The 23,940-nt window shown below is 47.8% G+C and overlaps 1 protein-coding gene across 1 annotated transcript; it reads left to right on the top strand.

Annotated features, from left to right (window-relative positions):
- The first annotated feature begins 10,174 nt into the window (after nucleotides 1-10,174).
- On the top strand, nucleotides 10,175-10,546 carry LOC146724162 (uncharacterized). The gene has a single exon (XM_085480382.1). It carries the CDS (start codon nucleotides 10,175-10,177, stop codon nucleotides 10,544-10,546), a length of 372 nt encoding a protein of 123 aa, XP_085336508.1.
- The last annotated feature ends 13,394 nt before the right edge of the window (nucleotides 10,547-23,940 follow it).

The raw sequence follows: 23,940 nt of genomic DNA, 5'->3' as shown, positions 1-23,940 counted from the left end.
GGGGGTAAAGAGAAAGAGATGTGAGACAGGACAGCGAGGACGAGGTGACAGTGGGGGGAAGATGCGGAAATATGGGAGAAGGTTGAAGAGGTAGGGGGGGTGTGTGGGTGCGGAGCAGTAGTAGAATATAGTATGCGAAAGGTAGAAGTCTAGGCAGAAGGAGAGTCAATGTGGTTCACACTTGTATAATAATAAGTGACGAGGAGAAGGAAATTGGAACAAAGGAGGGAGGGGCACTAGAGCAGAAGGAATACACCAAAAGAAACGAGGAGTAGTTAAGGGAGGGGAGGAGGGCGGGGGGGGGTGTTAATTTATGGAGGAGGTCAATAAAAGGCGCGGGCAGGGCGAAAACGAAGGGGGGGGAAAGGATCAGAAGGCTGTGGGTAGATGAGAGCAGGGGGGTACGAAGTAGGTTAGTGTTGGGGAGGGGAAAGAAATTACTAGGACGGATGGGAGGAGCGAGGCGATACTATAGAACAGTGGGGTTTAATGGAGAATGGATCGAACAGATCGGGCAGAGCGGGAACAGCAGAGTAGAGGAAGGAGGGGTGCGGGGAGGCGAATAGATAGAGAGAGACGCGGGGGGGTAGAAGTAAGTAGGGACAGGTATGAGAGTGGAAATTTAGGAGGTAGGAGATATGAAAGAGCCATAAGGCGGTTAATAAAAAGTGAAGGAAATCACAAAAGAAAGAGGTAGAAGCCGGAAGCGAGACCACTAGGGTGTCAAGGGAATTATAGAGGCCAGAGAAGAGCGCGGGAAAAGTTTAGGATAAGCAGGGTAGCGCGCGAGATTAAATGACGACAGGGGAAGAGGTGGTAACGACAGGTGGATCTATGCGAGATTGAAGAATGTTAATAATCGGCGTTACGGGATGAGATGCATGAGAAGTAAAGGAACAGAACGGAAGGGGGTGCAGCGGACAGAAGAAGCGGAAATGCCGGGCTAATAGAAGTGGGAGAGTAAAGGAGGGGTAAAAATTATGAAGAACAAAGGAGAAGTTCTTTGATAAGACCGATAAGAAGGGGGGGGACACTGAGAGAATAGAAAAACAAAACGGTGGTGGTTTGAGAGTAAGGGACACTAAATAAGAGAGGTAGGGGAAGAAGGGTCGGTAAATGAGGGTGGTCAGTACGCGAAGGAGAGGAGGGCGAGGGGGCCAAGGTCGGGGAGGAACGTGCTTGAAAGATATGGTAGAAGGGCTAATAGATAATCCTACTAGGAACAAAGGTTTAATAAGGGTGAGGGCCGGAGTGGACACGGTCGAGAGGAGGGATTATTAAAATAGAACACGAAGAGACAGGTAAGTGGAGAAGAGAAAGAGAAGTATGTGTTTGAGAAAATTGGTAGGGGGGAGGAGGTAAGTGAGCAAAAGAAAGATCTAGAACAAGTTAAAGTAAGCCTAAATAAGAGAACGTACGACGGAGCGAGTATAGGCTGGAGGTCAGGTAGAGGTAGGAGGAGTCACATCGGAGGTGGTCTACGTTTGAGAGGAGGAAACGGAAGTCCGCCTGGGGGAACGCCGGAGAGGCAAGGTGGATAGGAACAGTATAATTGGGAGGTGGGGAGTATGAAAAGGCGAGAATAGAGGAAGAAGAGGAAGAGAAGCCAGCATTGGAAAGAGGAATTGGAGGCTGTCAAGGACGGAGGGAGGGAGGGCAACAGAAGGGGAGGGAGGGGACCAGGGGAAGAGCGGAGAAAAGCTAGTACGGTAGATGAAGAGATGTCGGAAAATTGTTGAAATTTAAATTAACCCCCAACTCAAATTTTTAAATCTACAAACCCCATCTACGTCGCATTGCTTTACTCGACATATAAAAAGTATTTCTTTATAAATTTTCACATCACGAATACGGGTCACCGCCTATTTGACATTTAGAGAAATTACACCGACACGGACTTTTAATATATCAAATTAAAGGGTCAAGATGTCTATGAAAATTTGAAACGCGATATCCTCGATTCGATACCAGCGACTACGCCGCGAAAATGCGTACGGTATACCACTCGCAAATAAAAAAAGTCCCGGGTCTATAAAGATGAGAATAACGGCCGAAAAAAAAAAAAAAAAAAAAAAAAAAAAAAAAAAAAAAAAAAAAAAAAAAAAAAAAAAAAAAAAAAAAAAAAAAAAAAAAAAAAAAAAAAAAAAAAAAAAAAAAAAAAAAAAAAAAAAAAAAAAAAAAAAAAAATTTTTTTTTTTTTTTTTTTTTTTTTTTTTTTTTTTTTTTTTTTTTTTTTTTTTTTTTTTTTTTTTTTTTTTTTTTTTTTTTTTTTTTTTTTTTTTTTTTTTTTTTTTTTTTTTTTTTTTTTTTTTTTTTTCGAGTAGATTTTGTTACGGGTTAGTATGCTTGCATTTTAAAAACCTCTTAAACACCCTCGGTTGTCCAATTTGGCGTGTAACCCTTCTCGAAAAATTGTTTGTACTTGCTGACGCGTACCTGATCACCTACTTTGAACTTTGCCGGGCCCGCGATTTTTACACGATTGTACACGGTAGCCAAGAGTCTTTCGGCGAATCGCGGGGGTAACGTCGGCGGGTCGCATACCAATCGTTTGATGCTTGCGTCCGTTGTAATCTGATACGAGGCGTGGCAGTATGTCGAACCACTTGTAAGTGCCATTCAGCGTAAACATCTTCCACATGTCGTTCTTTAGCGTGCGATTGAATCGCTCGACGACCGACGCCTTCAGTACCGAATATGTCGAATAGTGATTAATGTCATGTTTTCGCATAAGTCGTTGCACATCGGCGTTGTAAAATTCCTTCCCGTTATCGGTTTGCATGTTTTTCGGACATCTCTTGCTGTCTCGAATTATCTCAGCGATTGCGTCAGCTGTCTCGCTTCCTCTTTACTCTTGAGTGGTACAGCCCACGCATACTTGCTCAACACATCGATGACGGTGAGTATGTAGTGGTAACCTCTGTTGAAACGGGAGTACGGACGCATCTCGACATGTCGGCTTGCCACAGATCATCGTATCCTCGCACTATGACATGTCTTCGAGGGAAATTTTTTCTCGCTGACGCGTGCAACTCGTTTACCAACTGCCGTCTTCTCCAAACTATGTTGCTCGTTGTTATTTTCACTATTCATTCTCGTTCATACCACGTTGTTTTGGTGTTCTTTCACGTTCGTTCACGTTGTTTCGGGGTTCGTTCACGTTGTTTCGGGGTTCGTTCACGTTGTTTCGGGGTTCTTTCACGTTGTTTCGGGGTTCTTTCACGTTGTTTCGGGGTTCTTTTACGTTGTTTCGGGGTTCTTTCACGTTGTTTCGGGTTTTTTTCACGTTGTTTCGGGGTTCTTTCACGTTGTTTCGGGGTTCTTTCACGTTGTTTCGGGGTTCGTTCACGTTGTTTTGGGGTTCGTTCACGTTGTTTCGGGGTTCTTTCGGGTTAAGTAGTCGTTTATAGCGTTGTTCACTCCCGTCCTTGACCCATTCGAAAATCGTCTTTGACTCGTTTGCAGCCTTTTTCACAGTCGTTTCTGATCCGTTCACAGCAGCTTTTGAATCGATTCGTAACCGTCCCTGACCTGTTCGCAACCCTTACTGAGTTGGTGATAGCCTTGTATGTAACCTTTAAGGACTTGTTCGTAGCCTCGTTCGCAACCCTGTTTGACATGATCGTAACCTCGATCGTAGCGGTCGCGTTCACCACCGTTTCCAGGTCGTTCACTGCTCCCCCCCCGTGGACCACCATCTTGGCGTGGTGGGGGGGCTCACCCTTCGCAAGGGAATAGCCTTGCGAAGGGTGCTAAGAGTGGTCCGCACCTCTCGAGGTACACTGCCCCCGGTCTCGGAGGCATGCCCTCCGTTTCTGGGGGCTCTCCTCGGGGTGTGGAAGATTTCCACATCCCGGGGAGACGGGGCCCACTTCCCCGTTAGAGCTTCGGCTCGTATGTGGTAAGGGATGGCGACCCGGAATTCAAACGCCTGGTGGCATGGCACCGTTAGGAGAAGGGACTGCACGGCGCTTCGGCGCTTCCCTTCCCACCATGCTCTGTGGCCCGACACGCCTGTTGGGTAGGCGGCCTTTGCCGTCCGGGGTTTCCCCTCCCCTCCGTCCTGGGGGGGGCTTGTCACGGGGGCTTTTCCCCGGGGGGAGTTTCTCCCCTGGAATTTGGAGGGGTGGGCGTCGGCGGCGGGGGCCGCATTGGAGGGTGCCGCGCGCGACTACCCGAGGGGCTCTGCCCGGAGGGTTTCCCGAGGGGCTCTGCCCGGAGGGGGTCGCGCCGGCGGAGGGGCCGGTACAGTCACCCGAGGGGTTTTGCCCGGAGGGTTGTCCCGAGGGGCTTTGCCCAGAGGGAGCTGTACCGGTCGGTCCTTGGGGCCCGCTCGTGGAGTGATCCCCGAGGACAGGGAGGTGCCTCAGGGTGCTGTTTGAGGGTCTCCAGGCTGGGTAGCCTGGGTCCCCGTCCCAGCGTCCCTGAGGTAGGCCGTACCCAGGCCGCTCGGACATATTCCGAGGCAGGGCTGGGTCGGCGGAGACGGCCACGCGTGGTCACCCGAGGGGCATAGCCCGGAGGGTTTAACCCAAGGGGCATAGCCCGGAGGGGTCACCCAAGGGGTATAGCCCGGAGGGTGCCACGGCCGCCTGCCGCCGGAGCCGCTCGGACGCTTCCGAGGCAGGGCCCGGCGGCGAGAGTAGATATCTCCGGTCGGTCGGGACCGTTTCCTCTTCCGAACCGACCGACCGGAGAGGCGCCTGCCCTTCGTCGAGTTTTCGACGAGGGGCGCCCACATAGTGCTGGTCGCCACGGCGTGTAGGGCAGGGCCGGGGAGCGGCGACCCTGCCCAAAGCGTCCGTGGGGCCCCCCGGGTGGCGCCGCCCGTTGCGGTACCCACGCGGTCGGAGGCGTGGGACCCCTGAAAGCCCGTGTGGGCGTCAAACCCCACACGGGTGAGTAAGGGGCTCGGAGTCTAGCCGGGGTGCGGTATCCCCCCGGCTTATGACATATGTCCCCTCCCCGGGGGAACTTGGGGCCCGGCCTTGGGGTGCGGCCGGTCATGTTTCGGGGCACCCCTTGGCCGGTGGGGGTATACCCTGGAGAACGGAGCCGCAGCGGGAACGTGGGATTCAATACAATGAATCATAACAACCAAAACAACAACAACAATAACAAGAATGAAGGCGAGAATCACGAGGTTCATGGCCAACCTCGGGAGGAAGAGGGGATTTTCACCACCCTACTCTCCAAAGGACAGGATCTAACTCCAACTAAGGTAAACACTAGTGGAGTTATAACTCGAGAGTTGACGATCCCACTACAACGGATTGACTCAGACACGAGTGTCTCAAGTGTCTCAAATGGCCAATGGATGACGTGTAGCGGAGTGGAACGGTTTGGTGCGAGAAAGAGAAAAGCCACCAAGAAGTCTTCACCGAAGAGACGCGTCAAAAGATCGAGATCGAGAAACAACTCGACCTCAGCCCCAGGGGAAAGTAACCTGAGCGACGCCTTCATCGAACAGTACAACGACGTCCTCACAGACCCCTATGACAGTTTGGAAGAGGGAGAGAGGGAAAACTCCGTGTTCAAGAACCACACGAAGTTATTAGATGCCATGATAACGCACAAAATCGAGGACAGCCTGCAACAACAGGACAATCTGCAGGAGCAGGTACTGCAAATATCGCAGAACGCCCAAATGCAGAAAATTCTGTTAAGAGGAAACATGGAAGAGATGCCCTCAACTAGCAGCATTCCCGGGGTCCCTGACATGGCAGCAAAACGAGGGCGAGGACACCCGGAAACCACGGGAGAGTACAAAAAGAAATTAGCAAGGATGGCGAAAGATCAAGAGGAAAAGGAGAGGCAACAGGAGGAAAACACCCTGAACCCTCGTGTTACACCGCTCCAGACAAAATCCTTTAAAGGATATCTGGAGAGGGTACAGACGAAAACGGAGGAGTACGAACAGGCCCCCATAGAAGACCTGGAAGCCATGGTCGCGGAGAAGTCTATGGGGATCTACAAGGTGGCAGTGGGCTCGGGAAATCTAAAAGGCTCATTGGTCAAGCAGGCAAAGGAGTCGGCGGTTGATTTATGCGCGGCGGCAACGGTACTTGCGCTGAGAGCGCAAAACCCGGGAGCCGTAACTATAGATAGCCAGCTGCGAGAGTTTAGACAACAAATAAGGGCCCTGCAGATAGAGAATCAACATCTCAGGAAAACCGTGCAGCAGTTGAAGAAGCCCAAAAATCAGGCCGCGGCTTCACAGAACATTGCAAGCCAGGAGGAGAACACGGAGGAGAGATTAGGATCACTCCGGAGTAGCCAACGGACGGTAAGGACAGGAAAATGGGTTGCCGAAAACCCACTACCGCTCGAGGGTGGGGAAGCCTCAGGGGCCGCATGTGAAGCGGCCCCGGAAACCCCATTTCCACGGTCAAGCGGGGGATTCTCGCCAACCCAGGGAGAGGAGGAGAGGATGGAAGAAATGGAAGTGGTGGAAGAATCACCCACCACCACCATGTTCAGGAAGGAGGATTTCCCGCCCCTTGGCCCAAGGAAAAGTAGAAAGAGATGGGAAACACCCAGGGAAACGGAGCTGCCGGGAACGAGAAAGAACGTCCCCATCACTCTAAACCCCCAAACAACGGAGGATGGTGATGAGGAACGAAGAAAGCAAGATAACCTCATCGCATTAATAGAAGGGGTTATCACGCGAAAAATGGATAGGCGCTTGGGAAACCCAGTACCCACTTATGCGCAGAAGAAAGAAGAGGAAAGGGAAAAGAAAATGGCACAACAGAAGGAAAAGGCCAAGCAACAAATCCCGAAAGGGAAAAGCACCACAGGCAGCGCACCACCTCCTACAGGAAACCGGAAAGAGGAGAGAGGGTCGAAACAGAAGGCGAAACCCAAAGTAACCTCGATAACGACCCTCAACCCCCCGGCCAGACTATTCAAGGAGAGAAACAGGACGGCATTAATTGTCCCTAAAAACAAGGGACAACAAAAAGCGCCAAGGCAGGACGTTGAAGCACCCCGGAACGATCCGGAATGGACGGAGGTGGTGAAGAGGAAGGGGAAAAAAATCCAAGACCCCAACCCTAAGGTAAATCCCAACCCCAAAGGAAGAGAGATACCGCTTAAGCCACCAGCACCTAAGCCGCAACCACCCCGAAAAAGGAGGGAGCCTAAAACAGCGGCAGTGACGGTGACGTGTCTTCCCGGACAATATGAAGGTATCATGCGGGAGGCACGCCAAAAGATAAACCTCGAAGATCTTGGCATTAAAAATGGAGTCAAGATCAAGAGGGCCATCACGGGGGCCCTCATGTACGAGGTGCCGGGGGCAAGAAGCCAGGAGCTAGCCGATAGTCTGGCAAGGAGACTAAAGGCAGCCCTGGCAGACAAGGAGGGAGTCAGGGTGCAACGCCCCACTAAGTCAGCGGAGATCCGAATTAGAGGACTGGACGACTCGGTGACTCCCTCCGACGTGAGGAATGCAGTCTCCAATGAAGGAGGCTGCGAAGAGGAGGAAGTAAGTGTGGGAGAAATGAAAAAGACCCCCAATGGCATGGGGATAGTCTGGGTTCGTTGCCCAATCTCAGCGACTAATGCCTTGGCCAAAAAAGGCCAGATAAAAATAGGCTGGGCACGAACCGGGGTAGATTTGCTGGAAGCACGCCCCCTCCAATGTTATAAATGCTTGGAGGGGGAGCACGTAAGGGCCCGATGCCCCAATAAAACGGACCGCAGCGATACATGTTACCGCTGCGGTCAGACGGGGCACATGGCCAAGAATTGCGATGCACCGGCGCACTGCGCTGTATGCAGTAGCAAAAACCTCCCGGCCAACCACCGGACGGGAGGTAAGGCATGTGCGCCGGTGCACAAAGGCAAGAGGGGAATTCCCTTCAATAGGCTAAATAAGCCAAGAGAGGAGGAAAACGCAGGGGGCCCAAATGAGCCCCCCAAGGAGCAGAGGGTTCTAAGAACCAAAAAGGCAAAGGCGGACACCAATGCTATGGAAATAGCATCAGAGCAGGAGGAAGAAATAATGGTTCACGATGGCCTCCACTAAAATTGTGCAGGCCAACGTGAACCATGCGAGGAATGCGCAGGATCTCCTTGCACAGACCATGTGCGAAGAATCCTACGGCATAGCGATTGTAGCCGAGCCGTACAACCCACCAAGAAACAACAACAACTGGGTTGTGAGTGAAGACGGCACGGCTGCAATCGTCAGGAGGAATGCATCCGATTCGCCACCGTTAAACCCCAAAGATAAAGGAGAGGGATTTGCGGTGGTATCCTGGGGGCCTATCACCGTTATATCGGTATATATCTCGCCGAACATGGAAAGAAGAAAGTTCGGCGAGAGGCTGATGAACCTGGAGCGGCAGATAATTAAACACTCTGCCGGCCCCTTGGTGGTGGCGGGGGACTTTAACGCCAAAAATGTGGCGTGGGGTTCGCCGCGCACCGATTGGCGGGGCGGCGAGGTTTACGAGTGGGCGGCGCGAAGCAGACTCGACCTCCTTAACACAGGGAGGACAGAGACGTGTTAGAGGAGGCAGGGCGGGTCAATAGTCGACTTAACGTGGGCGACCCGCACTGCCAGAAGACTAATACACGGTTGGAGGGTGGAGACGGGAGAAGGAAACAAATTCTGACCACAGATACATCACATTCTCTGTCTCCACCCTCACAAAGGAGGTCTTACAGCGCCGCCTACTCAGAGAGGCCGGCTCCAGGAGATGGGCCTTCAGAAAAATGGATGAGGATGCATTCCTAGCCGCGATAAACGCGGCCCTAATAGTGGACAGTTCCCAAAGGGAAGGTCCAGAGGAACAAAGGGCATGGCTACAAAATGTTATAACACAGGCATGTGACGTAGCCATGCCTCGAGTGAAGAATAGGCCTAAAAGACAGGCATATTGGTGGTCGCAGGATATTGCAGAACTGAGGCGATCCTGCGACCAAGCAAGAAGGAAAATCCACAGGAGGAAAAGGCACGCGCTGCTAGATCCGGAAGGCCTGGAGGACGCGTGGGATGCGTACAGAGAAGCACGCTGCATCCTACGCGCCTCCATAAGGCAGGCGAAGGCAAGGGCATGGGAGGAACTGCTCTCCTCTCTGGACAGAGATTCGTGGGGTCGTCCCTATAAAATGGTTTTAAATAAACTCAAGGGAGGGACGGCCCCTCAAACGGAAACCATGGATCCCCATCTCGTAAAAAAAGTAATCGACACCCTGTTCCCGCGAATTGATAGTCATCAAATTCAGAAGCGGGAGCAGGAGTGGAACAAGGAAATGATGGGGGTCACGAGAGGAGAGTTAAGGGACGCCGTCAGGAAAATTAAAAGGGGGAAAGCCCCCGGACCTGACGGCGTCCACGGGAAGGCATGGGCCCTTGCCTTCAAGGATCTAGCGGAGCCCATGAGGCACTTGTATAACGAGTGCCTCAAAACGAGCTCCTTTCCCCGGGTGTGGAAGAAGGCAAATGTAGTCCATCTTCCGAAGGAGGGCAAACCAAGGGAGTTGCCCTCGGCGTATAGACCGATTTGTCTGCTGGACGAGGCGGGAAAAATCCTAGAAAGGATCATCGCAGACCGCCTCGTCCACCACCTGTCTCGGAGTGGTCCGCAGTTGGATGAGAAACAATACGGCTTCCGGGCCGGGCGATCGACGGTAGACGCAATATTGCGGGTTCGCTCGGTCGTGGAGGCCGTAACGAGGGAAGACGGGGTGTTGTTGGCGGTATCGCTCGATATATCAAATGCCTTCAACACCCTGCCGTGGCACCGGGTGGGGGAGGCCCTGCAATACCACAGGGTCCCCCCATACCTGGTGTCGGTCTTAGCGGACTACTTCCGGGATAGACAGTTGGTCTATATGGACAGAAACGCCGAGGAGCAGAGCAGGGAGATGTCGTGTGGGGTTCCGCAAGGCTCGGTCCTGGGACCATTGATGTGGAACCTTGCGTACGACATCGCCCTGCGGGTTGCCCTCCCCCCCGGCTGTCAGGCAATATGCTATGCTGACGATACCCTGATATTGGCCGGGGGAGACACCTGGGGAGAAGCGCAGGGACGTGCCAACCTTGGCAGTGGCGCGCGTGGTGCGGACGATTAAAGATATTGGGTTGAGGGTGGCGCCCCAAAAGACGGAAGCTGTCTTTTTTCACAATAAAAGAATAGGGGCGCAACCCAAAACCACAATAATGGTGGAAAACGCCCCCGTAGAGGTGGGGACCCAGATGAAATATCTGGGTTTCCACCTGGATGGTAAATGGACGTTTGGCGAGCACTTTCGCCGGATAACCCCGAGAGTGGAAAGGGCCGCGATGGCCCTATGTCGGCTTTTGCCGAATCTCGGGGGGCCCGACGAAAGGGTTCGCCGATTATATGCCGGAACTGTCCATGCTATGCTGATGTACGGAGCCCCCGTATGGGCGGAGAAACTGGGGGCGACCCGCAAGCTGCAGGACTCACTGCACCAGCTACAAAGGCGGGTCGCCAACAGAGTTTGCAGGGGGTTCCGTACGGTCAACTGGACGGCAGCCGGAGTGCCCCCCGTCGAATTGCTAGCCTGAATGTACACCGAGGTATACAAACGTACACGCGGGCTGCAAAGGGGGGGCACCATAGTGACGGACAGTATCCGGCGTAACCTGAGGGTCCATACCCGGCGGTGCCTAATAAAAGAATGGTCCGAGGGACTGGAAAATCCCAATCTTCCCGGACAGCGCACCGTCGGGGCCATCCAGCCCTGCCTGGAACAATGGCTAGGCAGGGCAAACGGGAGTGTGACATACCGCATGACTCAGATGCTCACCGGGCATGGGTGCTTTGGTGAGTACCTGAGACGCATAGGCAAGGAACGCACCACGCGCTGCCACCATTGCGGCCACCATCGGGACACCGCCCAGCACACACTTGAGGACTGTGTTGCCTGGGCGGGAGAACGAATGGAGTTAGTGGCCGCAGTGGGGAGAGACCTGAGGCTCCCCGTGATCGTAAAAAAGATCACGGAGAGCGAAGAAGCATGGAGGGCCTTCTCCTCCTTCTGCGAAAAATTGCTACGGCAGAAGGAGGAGAAGGAGCGGGATAGAGAGAAGAAGGGAGAGAGAGCAAGGGAATGGGAGGAGGGAGAGGCTGAGGACAGCGGAGAGGAGGAGGAAGGCCAGCGAGCGGATGGGGGCGTGCCCCCTCTTTCCCCGGCACCGGCGGCCTTAGCCGTTTGTGATGTCGGGGATTGGGGGGGGTGCGCCTCCGATGCTAGGGGAAGAAGCGGCAACGTGGAGAAGAAGGGGGACATGCCCCGCCCTCCCCCGCCGTCGGTGGGTTGGTTCGCCGGTGGTGGGGCTCGGTGGGGGTATGCCCTCAGAAGGAGAGGAGGGAAGAGGGACGAGAGTATGGGAGACGGGGGCGGACCCTCTCTTTCCCCGCCATCGGTGGGCTTGCCCATCTGTGGTGGCGGGGATCGGGGGGGGTTCGCCCACAATACACCCGCGTTGTCGTCTAAGTACGATGCGGGGGGGGCTGGAGATGTTTAAGTCCCATGGCTCCCCCCCCCAAAGGCCTCTCGGGGTTCTGGGGCGCGGGCGTGTCGTCTCGCATAGGCGGGGGTCGGCGCGTCCGCGCCCTCGAACGGGAAACCCCCTCGGCTGCGGCCGAATCCTAACTCCCACGGGAGCGGTGGGAGCCGCAGCTGGGGGGGCCGAGGGGGGGCCACGTGTCCCCAGCGGGCAGGCATCGCCAGTCCGGCCGGGGCGCCTGGGTCCCTCTCTGTGAAGACGTGACGCGCGGAGCCCTCTCACCGAGAGCCATAAGGCACCGGTGGGAGGGCAACACCGTCCACGAAGCAGGCTCCTCTCCTCCTGAGAGGAACCTCCTGGTGAGGGCTCCCCTGGTGAAACGCCGAACCGGATCACCCTCTAGGGGATCCGGGGGATGCGTCCACCAGGGGGGCGGGGGGCGATGGCTCGAGCGGGAGCTCTCGAGCCATGGCCCCGCCCCCCAAACTCTTTGGGAGGGCGCGGTGTGGGGTTGGTGTTGCCCCGCACCGCAACCGCGAAGAAACCGCACAGTCATTGACTGTGCGGTCGGGGAGGGGTCTCGGCCGCAAGGTCGAGGCAGCTCCCCGGAGACGGCTTGGCGGGGGAGGGGGCGGCGGGACGGCATAGGAAACTGGCATCCTCGCCGTCCCCCATCCAACGCCCGGGATGAACACCCGCTGGGGTTTTAGTGAGGTAGGACTTGGGCCCCCTGGTCGAACCATTCGTGGCTCGGTCAAGGGGAACAAGGAGTCCCACACCTCCTTGAGAGTGTAAGGAGTCTTACACCTCCTAACCCGCACCTCTACCCGGGGGTGCGTGGTACCATGACGGTTTTCCCAGCGTCAAAAAAAAAAAAAAAAAAAAAAAAAGGTCGTTCACTGCTGCTTCCGGGTCGGTCACTGATACCACTCATTGTTGTTTGGTAGCACGTCGATCGTAACCACTCGAGAATCCCTTCTTCTAGACGTTTGTTTGATAGACGTTTCCGAGCCAACCGCTCATTAGATGTCTGAGATAGTGTTTGGTGCACGCAAAAGTTCTTTTATCGCAGTCTCCAACGCTCGTACATCCTTCTCTAACGCAGCCAGCTTCTCATCTAACTCTTTCTGTTGGACCATCAATGTTTTAAAGCACTCTTCCAGGTACAATTTGTTGACGGCATCAGTATCCGCCTCAGGTTGCGCTACACGGCGAATCTTGCACGATCTCGCGTCAAAATCTGCAGCGACGCGACATAGAGCGTTTTTACGCACACATCTTCTCATCAATGTGTGCCAATGATCGTCGGTTGTATCAATTCTCCTCTTGAATAATTCCAAATTTATTGATAGACATTTTTTTGCAATGCTTTGTAGAGTGTCAGGCGATGGACTAAATAGATTGTCGGAACCCTTGTTTAATTTATAATAATGCCCGCTTCCCGCAGTTCCTCGATGATCCGACAGGATCTCGTTGTCGTGCGCGTTGTTGCCGGCTTGGCGCGAAGCGTCGAGCAATCGTAAGCGATTCACTAGCTCGTTGGGGTCGTCCCAGTGCACGTAATCAATCTTATTGTCGGTTAGCGTCATAGCGCGAGGCATTCCAGTGCCAGATTTTGGGCTCTCCACCCGCGTCAACGGTGCGATTAAATATTTGTACTTGTCCCCCTTGCTACCCTTCACACGACCTTGCGCATCAAAATTGCGTTTATGCACGTTTGTCGCCAATAATATGTGCTTGTATTTTTGCAAATTGTCCTCTTGGTAATCGGGTCTTTTCTTGAAGATCAACTCGTACAATCCGGGCGTTCCAATGTACCGCGTGTCGCCTATGATTATATTGTCATCTTTGTCAATCGCAAATCGCTTGCTGCCGAGCCGCATTTCATTCTCGCCGAAATAGACTCCGTATACATTATCAATTTCTTTCTTCTCATCAGCACCGAGGAGAGCGTCCATGTATTCTCGTCCTAATGGTCCCAAATTCTTTCGCATCATTTGTCGACCTTCCGGCGATCTTAACCAGTGTCGAAGAGGTATTTCGGACAGGTTACGCGTGATTACCAAAACATTTTCGTCTACGAGTGCTTTGGGTATCACAGGTTGTGCGCTTATCGATGTAGATGTTGTCGGCAGTGAAGCGTCCAATGGCTTCGAAATATCATATTTTCTCTTTTTCAATTCCTCCTCCTCCTCTTTATATCGCTTGATAGTTTTATGTTTTCTCTTTTTCGGTGTCTCCCCCTCATACTGTGTCTCAATCTTCACACCGTCGTCATCGTCGGTGTTAGGCTCGTTTTTCACCAAAATCGTCGCGTTATCGACAATCTTTTGTAGCAACTCGATAATAGGTTTAAAGTGAGTCTTGACAGCGATATCATCATCGATCTTTCCGGTCTTCAGAGCGCGGTGTTTCTTGCGGATCGATTCGGCCGTCTTCGCAATCTCCTTGGCAACCTTTTCACGCTCGCGAATATTATCAGCCATGTCGGCAGCACTCTCTAGAGTTTCTCTCGACTGGGAGGATTGTTGGCGACGACTAATGGCTCTGCGGTATCGCGAACTCGTTAAATTCTTTTCTGTATCGCCCGTTCGAAAGCAAGCTGTCCTTGTCTATCACTAGAAATCCATACTTTTGCTGCCAACAAGTACGACATAACTCACTGAAATCCTCATACAACATGTCGGTATTCACGTGATCGTTGTACACGTGCTTCAAATTGGTGGCGTCCTGTTTAAATAGGATTAGCAGGTTCGCGTTGTCGCGTATAAGATGTTTCGGTATTCTCGCGTATGTCTGACAGAGATAGAAACAGTCGATGTTCGAGTGGCGCTCCATTGAGAAGTACTCTCTTATCGTATCTTGCTTGTCGCATGCCACGTCATCAAAGACAAAAATTGAATTTGGACATGCTTCGCTGAGTGGAATGACGTCACTGTTATTGGAGAATGTAAAGTAGCCGATTTCGTCAATCGGTGTCAATAAATCTTCCAAATAGCGATATTTCGGCTGTTGCAGCGATTTCGAGTACACGTACACGTTCTCGAAACGCACACCGTGCGGACTTTCCAGCAGGCTTATCAACACGTTGGTTTTACCGCAGTTTGAAGGGCCGCAAACGATCGCGCGTATAGTTGTTGGTAGCATCGTACCGTGTTTGCGCACACCTTCGTTCACGCTGCAGCGTACTCTGTCGTCGTAATTCATCACTCGTATCGTCAGAGGTTGTCGCACGAATTTTATTTTCTCACTCCCGATTTAACCTCCAACGTCCGCCTATTTATAGCTGCGCGGACTCGCGCTTTGCTCAGTAATGTCTAGAGATTGCAACGGATGTCAACGAAAATAGGCACAGGTCTATTAAATCGTGCGATAAACGCACTTCCGGTCGAGCTTCATATTCCCGGCTATCAATTTTGCGGCCCGGGAACTCGTTTGGAAAAGCGATTGGCTAGAGGTGATCAAGGTGTCAACCCATTGGACGCGGCGTGCCGTGAACACGATATAGCGTACTCTCGGAGCAGCGAACTCACCGAGAGACACGTGGCGGATAAGGTACTCGCCGAGAAAGCGAAAACTCGCATCGTCGCGAAAGACTCGAGTCTCGGTGAGAGAGCCGCGGCCGCAGTTGTCTGGACAGCGATGAAGGCCAAGACGAAGCTCGGCATGGGCTTGAAAACGAAAAAGAGGAAGACGAAGAGGAGGGTACTTTCGGCAGCGAAACGAGGCGGATTTTTACCGATTTTACCAATGCTGGGCGCGCTCGGATCCCTGGTCGGCGGAGCGGCTGGCGTAGCAAAAGCGGTAAACGACAATAAAGCCGCGCAACGTCAGTTGCAAGAGATACTACGCCACAATCGCGCCATGGAAGGCCGCGGACTGTATCTCGCCCCTTACAAATATGGACGAAGAGCGAGGAAAAAAAAAACGTCAAAAAAACGTTAAAAATGCCGCAAGGTGTAACTACAAATGTGCAATTGCTACAACTTGCAAAACGTATGCACATTCCATATTTTAAAGGTGTATTTATGCGCAATAATTTACCGATAAATGGCGCGCGAGAAAATGAGAGTGGTATCGTCAATCTGGACAGCACAGACGGCCCCATTGGGTGGCGTATGCAAAAAGGGGAAATTGCGCAATCTATTTTGACAGTTTTGGCAATCTTCGACCACCCGAGGAATTGGTGCGATATTTAAACGTGCCGAAATTGGAATACAATTACACCTCTTATCAAACGTATGATCAGAGTATCTGCGGACAGTTGTGCTTGCAATTTCTCCGAGAGATTGAATTTTAGTTCAACTTGCAGCGAATTTAAAGACTGACATTGCGTTATTTAACTCAGTTTTGTCAACATGTCGCTAACACTAACATTGACTGGGAAGAGTAGCGTCCTCGCGACGAGCTACTTTCCCCCCATAGATTTGAGCGACGCGGACTACGAGCTCGGTCTGACGGATTTTGAAACTTATCACACTATATCGAATGTGAAAAACTTTATATATAATTATGTATTAAATATAAGACAAATAAATACTTATATGTATATATCATGGTGTACTTTATTTGCGCGCCACCCGTTACATACTTTGCGAGAGAGCAACCACTAGAAAAGAAAGAGACAGCGCGCGAGAAAAAATCGATATTATTATCTTACGAGATAAGACATCCATGCTGCGGCAGAATCGATAATTTTATCTTACGAGGCGCACGCGACATTAAGAGTAAGAGAGACGCACGCATTTCGAGAGAGAAGACGGGTATCCAAGCCTGGATTTAGCGGCGGTATACGCGCTCTCCCGTCGGAGCGAGAGAGAGAGGTAGCGCGCGGCGGTATACGCGCTCTCCCGTCGGAGCGAGAGAGAGGTAGCGCGCGGCGGTATACGCGCTCTCCCGTCGGAGCGAGAGAGAGAGGTAGCTCGCGGCGAGAGCGAGATCCAAGCCTGGATTTTGTGGCGAGAGATGCTGCGAGAGAGATCGGATGTGGCGGCTCGCGGCGAGAGAGAGATGTGAAGGAGGGAAACATTTTTTTTTAAATTGTTAATATTTTATTCATTACTTTTTTATTCATATTTTTTACATTAGTTTTTACATAATTTTATACATTATTCTTTATACATATTTTTTCTATAAGGATATCTAAGGAAAGAAGAAGGGAAACATTTTTTAAATTAATAAAATTTTATTATATTATTTTTTTCATTATTTTTTATACATATTTTTTTTATTTTTTTGTACATTATTTTTTTATACATATTTTTTTTATTTTTTTGTACATTATTTTTTATACATATTTTTTATTTTTTGTACATTATTTTTTGTACATTTTTTTATAAGGATATCGAGGGAGGGAAACAGTTTTAAATTAATAAACATTTTGGTATATTATTAAAATATATATTTTTATTCTTATTTAATATATTACCGCCGGCATTGGCATTACCCGAGGTGTACCGCGTGGAGGTTGCCGGTCGGATTTACACTTCATATGTCAGTGTATGTGCATGTGTGTATGCGTGTGTGTACTTGTACATGTGTTGCAGTAGAGATGAGGACCCCGCGGTTCGTCACTTCCGCGGTATTTAACGACTCCAAACCCTCTCTACTGTGTGTGTAAATAAAAAATAAAAAATAATATATGTAAAATAAAAAAATATAAAAATATAAAAATATAAAATATAAAATATAAAAAAATATAAAATATAAAAATATAAAAAATATAAAAAATATAAAATAATTCTTCTGTACGGTGACAGCGAGAGTGAGTGGAGAGAGCCGACGAGAGAGAGAGAGCCAGCGCGTTGCACCAGGGCGATTACAGCGAGAGAGGGGGTCGCATCACCCATCGCTGTCATCAGACTCGGCATCTGTGCATAGAAATATATTAAATTAAAAATATAGCCATTTTTTTACATATTATATATATATATATATATATATACTCACGTCCTTGACAGGTGGGACATGCGTTGGCCAGGTAGAACACGTATAGTCTTTCCTGGCAATTATCGCAACGCAGTTCGGGTACATCTGTGTACCGCGATGTAGTGTGTCCCTCGATGGTTGTGATGCTCAGGAATCTGCCCCTGTTTCTCACGAAACAGCGAAAGCAGATCCTGACCGACCCCCATGGTGCGACGAATGACATACGACGCCACAGTGCATACCCTCGCTGTCTCGTCGAGGGATGCAGTGGCGCGTATGCCATACATGCGGGAGCTGCACGACTCCCGAACAGCGTTGTCACTATCGTACCCATCGTCATCTTCATCTTCATCTTCATCGTCATCGTCATCGTCATCGTCATCGCCGTCTTCATCAATGGGTACGAAATCAACGTCCATTTCTTCTTCTATGTCATCCAGGACGTTGTTCGCCTCCCTGTCGTACACAGGGTCGTACATCGCACCATCACTGTCGCTCTCGCTGTCGTCGTCGGAGATGGTTATGACCTCCATTTCGTCATCCGGGACGACGACCACCTCCATCTCTTCATCGTAGGAGATCACTACTTCTTTATTGTCTTTCTCCATTTTTTGCAAAAACAATTCACTTTTTCGCACTTATTACACCGAAATGTCACCGTACTATGACCCGGCAGTGACATCGGTCCTCATTAGCCAAAATCATAGTTGTCCACGGTGAAATAATCGACACAATTTTTGTATCGACGTTGATAACATGCGACTCGCTTGTGTCGCTTAGACGTTCTGGTGCATTTAGATAAATCACCAGCCACTCTTACAATGTCTTCATGCGTTTCCAGGAACTGGGCTACACGTCTTGTATGCGGTTTTCGCACACCAAGTTCGCGATTTCGTACATATTGTACAATTGAAGTCGCCGCTTCACGTTTATTACAAAACGGGTTATCTTTTTTTTCATTGTGACAGCATACCTCGAGATGTCTATACCATCTCTCGGCAGTCTTATAACACCCCTTCTCAAAACACCTCGAATGATCTTTTACCACGTTCTCCATTTTTTATGTCTGGCACTTATTCGCACTTTTAACCTCAGCCTATTTTCGCTGACATTCGCTGCAATCCCTGATCATCGGTGCTGGACCGTCAATATGCGTTCGCATCCACGGCCGATTGTAGTGTTCGAGGCAGCGACGATATGTCTGAACCTCCGGATCCGTCTTGATATGCTCCGGAAGCTTGTCCCACAAATGCTCTACGAAATATCCACACTTTTGCAGTAAAACAATCTTCGGAATATATTGTAACTGTTCGGCACTTAAACTGAGAATGTCGGAAGCACTTGATAGTATTACAAACATTCTGCACCCCGAATGAGGAGAGCGTGCGCTCGCCAGTGGTACTATGGCTCGGCAGCTGCATCGGTCCTTATTATATATCCCGATCATCCCTTTGTTCGTGGGATGATGATGCAATTGTTAATTCGCGAGAAATATTTGTGCGATATCTACCCGCTGATAATTCTTAGAAATACATAGATAAGACCGCCCGTTACCTTTCATTTCACCCCGTCGGATCGGATTGACACGTCGCGCAAACATGTCGCAACCTGTATGTATCAACCCGCTTGATTGTCGGCAAACCTTTTGTTCTTAATAATTCGCAGAATTATCTTATCTTATCTTGGATTTTCGGAGAAAATTTAGATATCGCTGTAATAGATATCTTATCTTGGATTTTCAGAGAAAACTTAGATATCCAATTGTCGGCGCTCGATCCAAGCCTGGATTCTGAAACGGCGGCAGCCATTCGTAGAATTTTTATCTTATCTTATCTTGTTTATGAAAACTTAGATATCGCTCAAAGACGCCGCTTATCTTATTTTATCTTGTTTATAAACATATCAGGTAACATGATCCCCTTATCAGGTAATATGATCTCCTTATCAGGTAATCTGATATGTTTATAAACAAAAGATAAGCTTATCTACTGATAAGACCCCCTCCCCCGCGTGACGTCACCCCCCTCGACAACGATTCCCCCCCGCCCCTCACCACCCCTCATTGCCCTCGGTTTAGAACCGGCCTAGTATACCTACTCAGCAACATTATTTAATCTGTTCTAAGAACAATATGTATGCCCCTTGTGCTCCTTTGGGCCATTTTTTCTTGAACACTTCCATATCATTAGAGTAATACCATTCCGATTTTGTGTCAGCTCTCAACATACACGTGTAGTGACCATAATTCATTTCTTCACCTTCGTGAATTATAGCGCTTATTACCTTGTACTTTTTTTCATTAATCGTGATATTACTCGTCGGCACGGCGTTAATCCAATTGTTGATAATTTTTTTAGAAGCACCGTTTACAAAAGTATATAAATTGAGCTGTATTACTACGACGGATAAAGTTGATTCGATTACGGTTTTCCTTTTCAACACGGTACCCTCACATTCGTTACAATTGCCGTTTATCGTTTCCCATTTAGAAAATTTTACATTAATCAAACTTTGTAAAGTGACACCTTTTTTCCTTTTTAATGTCGAATGTATAGGTAATATTAGCAAACTACTGCTTTCCAGCTTAGTTACATTGTAATTACATTTGACATTCGAGCAACATGTTACGTGCTTTAATTCGAGTTCTAATACATCATTGATGTCGGAATACGTCGACATTAGAGCCGTAAAAAATTCCGAAACATTTTGTTATGTTCGTTCTTCGAAACGTTTTCCGACAGATCTTCTAACCGCTTAAATGTTGCAATATTTACGTTCACCATACGCGCAGATAGCATCAGTCAATGCATTCGATGCTTTATTTTTCAGTATTTGTTGCCTAATACGTACGCAATGAAATGCACATTGTAATATTACATTAGCGTAACACGAAACAGCATCGTTATTGCAAAGGCCATATATTTTCCACGTAACTATACTTTCTGGTTCCTCACAATCATAATTCTGCATATCATCAATGATATTAGGGATAGCCCATCGACGATCGTACATTTTCACAACCTTTTTCATCGGACGGATTGATTTGTGGCAGTTCAGATTTGAATATAGATCTCAGTCGATTATATTCTTCAATGGCTCTCGAGTTTGCTTTAACTGATGCTGGATTGAAATTTATCAAATGTAGGCCTTCCAATTTACTTACTCGTGACAAACCTACATAGGCTTGACCATCACTGAATACAGTCGTTCCTACATCCATCATTGCATTGTTACATGTAATTCCTTGACTTTTGTGTATAGTTATTCCATAACTGAGAGACAATGGAAATTGTTTCCGATGTACCACTAATTTGTGGAATACTTCAAATTTAATATCTACTTTCGTTATTGCGATTTCTTTGTTATCCGAAATAACTATTTTGATGGTATCAATACAATTGCCGTCAGCAGAGCGATTAACTGCAACTACATTGCCTATTGTTCCATTGACAAGTCCCAAAGTTACGTCAATGTTTCGTCGAATCATCACTTTAGCGCCAATTTTAATCGCTATTACTCTTTCAATGCCAGCTGTTTCAGATACTTTATCATCTTTGTCTTCCAAAATTTTATGCACCTTTTTTTTCATTGCTGGAGCACAGTCGACATCATCTTCTGCTATCAGTAGAATTTCATCGCTGTCGATTTTATCGAGCATTGCTGTGTTCAAAACCTTGCACAAATAACACGCGGGCAATAAACAAATTGTATCAATCGGTAATTGATTCATATAAGTGCAAAGTTCATTCAATCTTTCGTCGCAACTACTTTCTTTAAAATTGATTTTTCTAGACTGAAGAACATTGATGTCAGAATCCGTTACTAAACCTATTCGTATTCTAGAAAGTATATCACGATATGTATTGTCGCATATTAATCAAAAGTTCGTCGTACTCGAACAATCTCCACAAATCACATCCACCCATGGTACCTAAATACTTCTGAATCTCTGATCGAGACATTTTAACAAACGAAAATTGTTCTTTTACAGGAGGAAGCTGCAACAAGTCCCCAAACAGGAGAATGTGTTTTCTGCCAAAGAAACCATCATCTGTATCTGTCGTATCAAAGATTTCACATAATCGTAGATTGATAAACATAAATGTCACATTTGAAATCATGGATACTTCATCGATTATGAATAATTCGACATTCTTTAATTTGTCTCTCAAAGTTTTCAAGACCATGTCTGACAATTGCGTATATTTTGGTGTAGATTCATGACTAACGGGTAGTTGAAACATTCTATGGATTGTCAAGCCATCGATGTTGAATGCTGCGATACCCGTGGGAGCAGATATGGCAGTCGTTTTTTCCAAATTTATTCTGATCCAATGTTTAATCGTTTCAATTAGAAAACTTTTCCCTGTACCACCCTCGCCAATTACGTACAGTCGCAGAATCTGATTCTTATCTTGTAAAACTTGGCATACTCCATCAAAGACTCTTTTCTGGTCTTCGTTCAATTGCGACATCATTTGCGATAAATCAATCGGGTCGTCAATCTTACCAAAATCTTCCAGATCTTTCATCGCGTCGTCAGCTTCTATCGGATTACAATCCAGTTCATCGTCATCGGATTTGTCTCTGTCTGCTGTTTTCAGATCATTTTCGCGCTTCTAGATTAATTCAGCAACGTTCTCAAAAGCTTTCTGTATTTCTTCGAGCCTTTCGTGATATTTCATTACCTTTGTTAAAACAGACTCTGAATTCTTAAAGGCATTCGTGTAAGTCTCGAATGTACCTTTGAGTTCACTCAAATCTCTCCATGGTTTGAACAGAAGAAGCAGCGAGTAAAAGTATTTTTTGGGCTCAGTTTTTATATCAAATTGATAATGGTTAATTAAATAACCCTTTTTTCGTTTTTTTAAAAATAAACCCGATGCCAGTTTGTAACACTTGACTTTGTCATTATTTGGCATTTGTTTCGTAATTTCCCAGAATCTGGCAAAATCGTACAAATTCAATGATTCTAATTCCTGAGGTCTATTTGGATAGTAATCATCGATGAGTGACGAACAGTAAATATTCGTAGAATTTTTACGAGAGCTTTAATTTTATTCAATGTTTTAACTTTTCTATTTCTCACCTCATTAACATCGATTCATTTGACCATGGTATCATTATCCATACCGTACAAGGGATTCCCTAATAGTGTATCCGCAGCTTCTAAAGCACCGCATTTTCTGTTATTTAATAAACGCATTGCAAAATTCCACAGTTTCGATGCCAAGGACTTATTCGAATCTATCACTTCAAAGTCTGTATTGCATTTTTCCGACTTTGTCGTGTATTTTGTTAAATATGAGTTTAAAAACTTTGATTTTTCTCCAATAAATTGTATGTCCATATTTCCCTCCCAGGTTTATTTGATAGCCGGATTATAATCGTTTATAAACCTTTCCGATTCCTTGCGAGGAAGATCGTACAATCTGCTCTTACTGCGTAAATTTTTTCTACTGACTATCGAAGTGATAACGTCTCTTAAAACGAAATTCTCAGTCATTGGCCGAGGAAAATCGAACCGACACTTTCTGTATATATTAGTTTCCGTTTTTTTCGTACGCATGCAATACGAGTTATGTTTATGATTCTGATCACTTATTACCGTATCGTACAACGTTGGCGAAACATTTTCATCTGGAATTTCACACGTTACGTATTTTCGAATAAACGTAGCAACTTCTTCATCCGGTGATTTTCCTATTACTGGAGCATCTTTTATCCAAATCATACAATGCATGTGCTGAATACCTCTACTTTGATATTCCAGTCGCCAGAAGTAATGAATAACCTTTTCTATTGGATTATCGGACAAACAAATAAAATTAATCATGGCTTTGAATTTTATGCACATGAATCTAGAAGTACTTACAGGATCGTATGCGACTAGTTTGCTGATGCCTAACTTCTCTTTATCGGGATTCATATCTCGTAAATATTCACCCAAATCGGACCATTTCCATTCACTAGGACTCAAAGTCAAAAACCACGTCGCTGGACCGTAATGCAAAGTCATGCATTTTACATTATTGGACGGTTGTCGCCAAAATTGATCCGTATTTCTCAATTTTGCGAAAATACTCATTAAATTTGATTCTAATTCGTAACCTTTCAATTCGTTCAAGTATCTACCAGCAGTGTATCTCTCTCGTGGGTTAGTAACCATCATCGTATAATAGATACCACTTTTCAACTGTCGGTAGTTAGCATCATTGAGAAGGAAAAACAGATACTGCAGATTCAACTTGAATCTACTATGTTTCGACATCAATCGTGTTCTAATAAATAAATATTCCGGCAATGCAAAGTTTCTATCTTCTCGTTGTCCATTGACACCATCAGGATATAAATCAGGAAAACACATGACATCCATATATTTATAACAATTATCCATTGGAAAATCTTCAATTTTCATCATTTGATAAAGCTTCAATGCAGATTCGTTATCGATTATTTTCGCGTGTATTGGGTATATTGTATACTGATCATTAATATCCGAGTCTTCAGTGATACGTGTG

The sequence above is a fragment of the Nylanderia fulva genome, unplaced genomic scaffold (assembly GCF_048542155.1).
Source record: "Nylanderia fulva isolate GAGA-0341 unplaced genomic scaffold, ASM4854215v1 Scaffold146, whole genome shotgun sequence".
NCBI lineage: Eukaryota > Metazoa > Arthropoda > Insecta > Hymenoptera > Formicidae > Nylanderia > Nylanderia fulva.
Note: the sequence above shows the minus strand (reverse complement) of the source record. Positions and strands in the feature narration are given on the sequence as shown.

Bases quoted from the DNA above. Each gene is read 5' to 3' on its own strand.
- LOC146724162 (XM_085480382.1), top strand. From the start codon at position 10,175: ATGGTGGAAAACGCCCCCGTAGAGGTGGGGACCCAGATGAAATATCTG.